Here is a 7614-nt window from a genome sequence, read left to right as displayed (position 1 = left end):
GGTCACAACATTTCCTAAAAGGTGATGGGCGGGATTTAAGAACGGTACAGAATGAAGAGAGTCAACTTCGATTATCGAGTTAAGTAAACAAAAGCACGTTCCTAAACTAAAAATCATACGAGATACAGAGATTGAAGCAAGTTTGGTTTATCCTCTGTACGGTCTCGCGCACAAGCAAACGTTACTGTACTGTTCAGATTGTTATGCATTTAGATTTTGGACAAAATCTCAATACATAAATTAATTGAAGATGAAACTAAATAAAAAAGGATAAATTAATGAATAAAACAAGACCATAAAATACGCTTTAAGCATCATTTATTGAACTTTACAAGAAGAAAATACAAAGATCATGGCACTAAAGCCAGTTTGCAAATAAAAAACGTTAGGATTCAGATTCAGACATTAAGACAATTACATAGACCACAATGAAAGTTGCCCATTCAGACCTAGAAAAAATGATCAATGATACTTGAACTTCCCTGAATCACTGAATATTTCAGTTCTGGATTATCTACAATCATAGTTTATCCACAAATAATGCTCCACTGCCCAGCTTTTCAAAGCACCTTTTAAATCAATCAGAGGTGAAGCCATTGGAAGGTGTGAAAGACACAAAATCAAAATGCATCATATCAATATATATCAACTGTAAAGTATTATAAAATTTGAATGAAACATTTGAGGTTAAAGCCTTTTTAATAAAGGAATGCACACTGATTTCGAAAAAAACGGTTCATTTCAGATAAGAAATGGTTTTGTATCAAGTGACTGGCTGAATAGGCTTACCTTAAACAAGGGCTTTCAAATACAATTTCAAATTTGCACCATTTGCAAGTTCAGTTCACCCAAAATGAAATTTCTGTCATTGTTTACTCGCACTCATGTCGTTCCATACCCGCAAGACCTTTGTTCATCTTTGGAACACAATTTAAGATTTTTAATGAAATCTGAAAGGTTTCTGAACCAACCAAAGGCAGCAATGTAAATTAAATATTTAAATGGCCCAGAAAGGTAGTAAAAACATCATTAAAATAGTCCATGTGACCAGAATGGTTCAACCTTAATGGTATGCAGCGACGATAACTTTGTGTTGCAAAAAAATCAATAAATAATTTAATTCAACAATTTCTATTCTTCCGTGTCAGTCTCTTACGCTGACCACGTAGTTATCACAATGCAGTGCTTCTGGGTTCTATGTCAGAACGCTGCCTCATTATTGGCCGACGGTGTTCACGGGAGCTGGCAAATAATGAACCAGTGTTCTAACATAGAACCCAGAACCTCTGCACTGAATGACATTAAAAAGAAGAAATTGTAAAATAAAGTTGTTTTTGTTTGTTTTTTGCACACAAAAAGTATACTAATCACTGCATAACATTAAGGTTGAACCATTGTAGTCACATGGACTATTTTAACGATGTATTTGAAACTTTCAAGGCCCATAAAGGTTGTAATGACATTGCTGCCAATGGCCGGTTCAGAAACATCAGATTTCATCAAAAATATCTTAATTTGTGTTCTGAAGATGAATGAAGGTCTTACGAGTTTGAAACAAAATGAGGGCGAGTAATGACAGAAATTTAATTTTTGGGGAATTAAACCTTAAAGAGTTCATTTTGCTTATTCAAATCTGTATGTGGACATCATCATTCAAAATCATGCACAATCGTTACCCTGAGTGAACTGGAAAAAAAAACTGAAAAAAAAAAAAAAAACTGAAAAATGTATGTTTTTCTTTCATGAGCAATTTGCAGAAGCAATCTGAATCAATAACCCTTCTCTTAGAGTTAAAGCTAAAATCAGTGTGTTGCAGTGGAATCTATGATCTTGTGAAGCTGAAAGTTGAGGTGGATGTGAGCTGGACGCATTGGTTACTCACCTACGAGTTCATTGCCCTACTTTTGGACAGCTCTGCACCCTTCTTAAGTATTCACAAACAGTTGAAGCGCCTCATCTCGCCAACTGGAAGTGCTTCAAAAAGACTAAATGCCAGAGAACAAGCCAAGGCAAATGTCAGCCATTCTTCCCTCTAACTGCGTGAGAAAACACTTGGAAATTTATTTCCAGCTCGACTTGAAAGCATACTGCCAGAAAACAAACCTCAAAGGCACTAAAACCTTTTATCATGAGAATTTGGGGCAAAAAATTTAACTCAAAAGACATGAAAAAAAAAATAGCCCAGAAAAGAACTAGATTTTCTGCCAATTAAGTTTTAGACAAAATTCCAAACCATGAGCATTTTGGGGAAGCTAAATGAGCTGATTCTACTGCTCCAGGCTAAAGAAAAAAACACCACAATTCCCCCACAATAGGCACTGATCCAACCACATAGCAGAAAATATGTGCCATCCCCATTGTGTTGACTGTAATGTCAGTATAAACTAATGTGGGTCTGTTAGAATCATGGGGAAGTGTATAATCGAGGTGCAGGCGTGGTTGGGGGCAAATGGCTTTACCTTAGTGGGGAGCACGTCCGAGGCATTGTGGGGCGCTAATTCTCTTCCCCCGTCATGCTCAACTTGGCGTCCTGAGGCCCGGGAGCCATTTTAGCTGTAGTTAGCGAAAAGGGAAAATGTGGCTGGAACAGCAGTAATAATAACAAGAGACATACACTATTTATAATAAACAAAACAGACAATTTACTGTGTAGAATCATTTGTGTGGAGTCCAGGTGTGCTGAAAAAAGCTACACCGCCACCACCTTTCCATCTCCATTCTATCATACATCAAATTGAGAACATTAACACTACAGTGTTTTTTTTTTTGCCTGTGAAGTGTAATCAAAGAGATGAAGTTGAATGGTTGTGTGTGCCAAGTGAGATTTGTGTGTGTACCCCACCATATTTCTTTGGAATGAAAGACTGAAGACTGCCTGAGGGGCATTCTAGGAAAAGAGGACATACATAACATGATTACAAACCATTCTTTTTATCATACCTTCCAATTTCAAATCATTTACTTTTGTGTCTGAAGGGAAGCTACTCAACAGTCATAACATCTGTATCGCTTTGAAATTTTAGCAAAAATTATATTGCTGAAACTAAGAATTTGAGTAGATTCCCTTCATACTTTACAAAAGTTTGAATCTTCTGGCATTCTAACCTGGATGAATTATTCACACACTTTCAGTTTATAATGTTATAACATGTACGTTTAATTGAATTGCCTAAAATGCTCAAATTGGACAGCACATTTTTTTCCTTAAGAACAAAAATACAATTGTATGAAGCACTTCACTGTTTGTTTTTTTTTCACTCAATTGCCTTAACTATGTCAGGCCTGAACAAGTTTATCACCGCCCTCCCCTCCCCCACCCCACCTAAATAACTGTTTCCACCCCAAAGCCCCTGAAATAATTTCACATGACTTTTAATAATAAAGAGACTATAATAAAGTGAACAAAATAAATGGTCAGAGAAACATAATAGTAATTGCATGGGGCTACTTTCAAAGGAAACAAGAACGTAAAAACCTCATTCTCTTTTAAAGACATTTGAGGGGTACCACCCGTACTAGCAAGTCAATACTCCCAAGTATTTTGTCCATGTAAGAGAATGATGCAAGCCAGAGATGGCAGTCGGTTGCTCTTTAAATCCTGCAAAACATGCATAACTGCTACTGGCAGGCTATAGAACCAGTTCCGTTTGCTATTTAGCAACGACATCTCAAACTCATTCAGAGTCAATATAGGTATCCAAATGGAAAACATTTAGAACATTGAATATGCTTATCGAGCGACAAATTAAACGTGTCCCTTTTGCAGTTAATCTGTCCTTACCTCTCTTTCGCGACAGGCGATTTTAATTTCAGTTTTATTGTATTTGAACTGGGCAGGCGTAACCATCTGCACTAGTGAGGCAGTGGTTAGAGCGTTTAAGTACAGATGTGTATTTGTTTGGTACGGATTTACCTAAATATAATATCCATGATATGCACCACCCTTACTCAAATAGGACTATACAAAATAAGTATGATGTGCATGTGATTGTGGTGCTCATGTAAGCTAAGGGCTCAGCCAAACTGTTAACATTGTGTTCCCACTCACACACACACTTCACACAGGTCCTCTTTATATTCTATCTAAACTATGCTGTCTTCCTAGTCGTGTGAAATTGAACATCAGCCTAAGCCAAATACAATATACTGACAACAATTTGGATTAAGATATTCGACTGAGACTTGCTCCTTTGCTGAACCATGAATTTAATAAAACTGTACCTTAGCTGACGTACTTGATTTTACAAAAGTCTGTACAAAAAAAAGTTTATTTTTACAAGGCACAGTCTTTTGACTTCAGAGAATGTTTGACCCAACGGGTATTTTATCTATAAAACTGACAGCTAATGTAATTCTGAGCACTTCGAAAAAATAAGGGGGGGAAAAAACGAGAAGGGCTCAGAATCAAAATGGCCTTGTAAACTTCTACATTCTGTACATAATGACATGTTTGACATTATGCGAAGGAAATAACTGCGAAACTAAAATAAACTCAATTTATCCCTTTCCTCCAGTTTATTTTGTCATGTAGGACCAAAACTGACGCACGCACACATTTTCACAGCCATACACGTGTGCACACACTCATGTAATGGGGGCTATCGATATGGGGACTCAGATGTGTGTTGGTGAGAGTAATCAGGATGGCGTAGGAGGGGCTCCTTGTGTGCTGAAGTTGGCTCATACACTCTTGGTGAAACTGTGGTGCCAGGGGCGGCCATCTGCTGCGGATCCATTGGGCCTGGAGGCACCATGGCCATCGGAGGAGGTGGCGGTGGAGGCGGCGGATAGCTGTACTGGTACTGCTGGTAATGTTGGTACTGCTGGTATTGTTGGTACTGCTGGTACTGCTGGTACTGTTGGTAGTACTCTGCATAGCACCTAGTATGAAGAAAAAATAAATAAATATTGTATATTTAAGTTCATATAAATCTATAAAATATTATATGCATTATTACGTAGCGAAACATTTGATGCCTTTACCTTGCAATTGGGTCTCCATTTTTAACTGCAGGTAATTCTGGACCACCAGGTGGTGTTGGGAGCAGGGCCCGTCGTTTGGGTCGTGTCTGGGAGAACGGCTGGGGAACCGGATCAGGCAGTAATGGGGCCGAGCGCCTTATTGGACTTCGGTCTCGGTCGGATTTGGTCACAGCCTGCTGTTCGGCCAGAACTTGTTGTCCCTGCTCAAAGAATCGGGCCCGAGCGGCTTCAAACATGGCTTGGGGGTCAGGCTCTGTGCCTCCCATGGTCCCATAAGCTGGACTGGCACCGTACAGAGAGGAATTTGCTCCGTAGGCAGGGTTAACTGCAGTAGCGCCCGGGGGAGCTTCTCCTTCAGTGGGGTAGCCATTTCCAGCCTGGCTTGTCGACGAGCTGAGCACCTGGTCTGCGACAGCACTATAGACTTGACTCGCCAAAGCCCCGTACACCGCGGCACTGACAGGTTTGCCATCAACCCTGGAAGTGGTCAAGTCTTTCAGAGCTGCAAACGTCGGGTCACTGCTCGCAGTGTTGTAAAAAGAGTTGTGGACACTCTGCTGCACCTGAAGAGGAAGCCCAGCGGCGGCGGCAGCAGCTGCAGCTAAGACAGCAGCCTGACTCTGGTGGTGCTCCATGGGAGGCCTGTTGATTGGGCATTCTCCTGCAAAGTGCCCATGCGCGCCACAGCTGGCACAAGGAACCTTGTTTGTGGTCTGCTGTACCTTTGAGAGCTCCACTGCGAGCGGGCGTCCCATAAATGAGGTCCCGTGAAGACCCTCTATGGCTTGATCTGCATCCTCTTTGCGCTCCATGTGCACAAAGGCGTAGCCTGTTAAAGAAGAGAGCTTTGCTGCAAGAGAACAAGTCGTAATGTTATATAACACCAATATGTATGCACTGATACAAAGCAGGTGTTTTATAAACACACTTACTCTTTACTTTGTCACAATCAAGAACTTTGCCGTAAGCCGAGAAGAGCTCATACAGGTCTTCAACTGAACAAGAAGCACACAGGTTCCCCACAAATACTTTGGTGGAATTGAGGGGCCTCCCTTTGGATTCCTCAACTACAAGGCTCCGGCCACGGTACTCTCGACCATTCAGATCACGGATGGCACGGTCAGCAGCCCCTTCTCCCTGCAGATGGACAAAGGCAAACTGCCTCAGTACAGTTAAGTGCACCACTTCTCCATAAGGGGCAAAAAGTGCTATTAGGTCATCTTGTGTGGTTTCCAAATCCAGATTCCCAACAAAGAGCTTCACTGCGTTGCTGTCGTCCATTGCACCCCAGAATACCTAGAAATAGGGAACAAGCCTTATTTCTTACTTTTTGGCGGCAAGAACCAATTCATACTAAAACTAAATGGGTCTGAAATTTGAGGAGGTCTTATCAAACGTAAATTGAATCGGTTGAGCTTAATAAAGAGCACCGAGACAACGCAAATCAAATCACGCACGTTTTTCTACTCACTGGCCCACTTTCTATTGTTTTTTTAAATGTGACAAATATGCTTGGCCGTTGTGCTTAAATTATTCATTTTAAATTATTTGACTAAGTTCTGAAAGTTTTAACATTAAAAACCGCGTCGCTAGGCCTTGGGTGGTTTAACGTTATCCACTAACCTGCGTTTCGCATTTTTTAAACGCAAAAACGCCTTTTGTGTGAAAAGCCCCATAATAGTTCGTCTCGCCACTCGTATGTGGTGATAGACACAAGGGAAAAGGCAAAATGCAAGAATCTCCGACAATTAACGTTACAGTTATTAAAAAACAACAACATTGTAGCCCGCCAGATGCGGGGACGCGCTGCTAATCTGAGCTGCGCAGTAACGTTAGCTAGCTTCTAGAAAGCGCTGAGCTCACAGAGTTTAGCTAATGTCAACTGGCGGTGATTTACACGCAGTGTTAGCCAGCTGACATTAAACAGCTTCCTCGAAACATTCGCACCTGCCAGCCACATAAGACGCACCATTTGTGTTCATATAAGCCTCAACGGAATTTTAAAAATCGTATAATTAGCACGCGCGTAGTTAGCTAGCCACGCGCTAAGCTTGTTAGCAACCATAAACAAGGAAATACAAAAATGAACGCTCATCATACTCACTGTTAAAACAATTCAGGGGAAGCGGGAACAAATACGACCAAAAGCTAATGAATAGAGTCGAAGCGTTAAGTTATCAACACGACAAAAATGTTTTGTCGACCCTCTCTCTTACCGAACGCAGTGAACAGACTTCATATCCGTTTCCCGACTGTTTGGCGGTGTGACAGTCGTCCGGTCCGTGCGAGTGCAAATAATAGGTGGAAGGCTCCGGAATTTGTCATTATAAAGTAGCTAAGTTGAACTTAAATATGGGACGTTCACAATTATATAGAGGGAAGAACGTTGGTTTTCGAGTATTGGAAATACGTGCATCATGGGATGCACAAAGAGAAACAGAATGGCAGCCAGATGCATAAACATAAAGTCCCCATAAAACATGGAAACCCAAGTTGCGTGTGTGTTTTCTTTTTGTTTTTGTATATCTGTTCATCAAACTGTTATACCCTATATTTTTCTACATGCAAATGATTATTAGTAATATTTATTTATTATAATCTGACTAGCGATATTAAAAAGATGACCTGGTC

General features: G+C 40.6%; 1 protein-coding gene across 3 annotated transcripts; it reads right to left on the bottom strand.

Moving 5' to 3' along the window:
* Nucleotides 1–301: 301 nt before the first annotated feature.
* rbm14a (RNA binding motif protein 14a) lies at nt 302–7372 on the bottom strand. 3 transcript variants are annotated; one of them, XR_005625863.2, is made up of 5 exons: nt 7088–7370; nt 5916–6279; nt 4984–5833; nt 2460–4881; nt 302–1985 (listed from the first exon to the last, which is right to left on the bottom strand). XR_005625863.2 is itself a non-coding variant. In XM_039693738.2 (4 exons), exons 2-4 carry the CDS (start codon nt 6262–6264, stop codon nt 4599–4601), a joined length of 1482 nt encoding a protein of 493 aa, XP_039549672.1. In that variant the 5' UTR covers nt 6265–6279; nt 7200–7372; the 3' UTR covers nt 302–4598. The 3 variants fall into 3 exon arrangements, 2 of the variants coding, with proteins under 2 accessions (XP_039549672.1, XP_039549671.1); XM_039693738.2 differs by having other exon boundaries at nt 302–4881; nt 7200–7372; XM_039693737.2 differs by having other exon boundaries at nt 302–4881.
* Nucleotides 7373–7614: the final 242 nt, after the last annotated feature.

Source organism: Pimephales promelas, chromosome 19 (assembly GCF_988280905.1).
Source record: "Pimephales promelas chromosome 19, fPimPro1.hap1.1, whole genome shotgun sequence".
NCBI lineage: Eukaryota > Metazoa > Chordata > Actinopteri > Cypriniformes > Leuciscidae > Pimephales > Pimephales promelas.
This window is presented reverse-complemented; position numbering and strand designations above follow the sequence as displayed.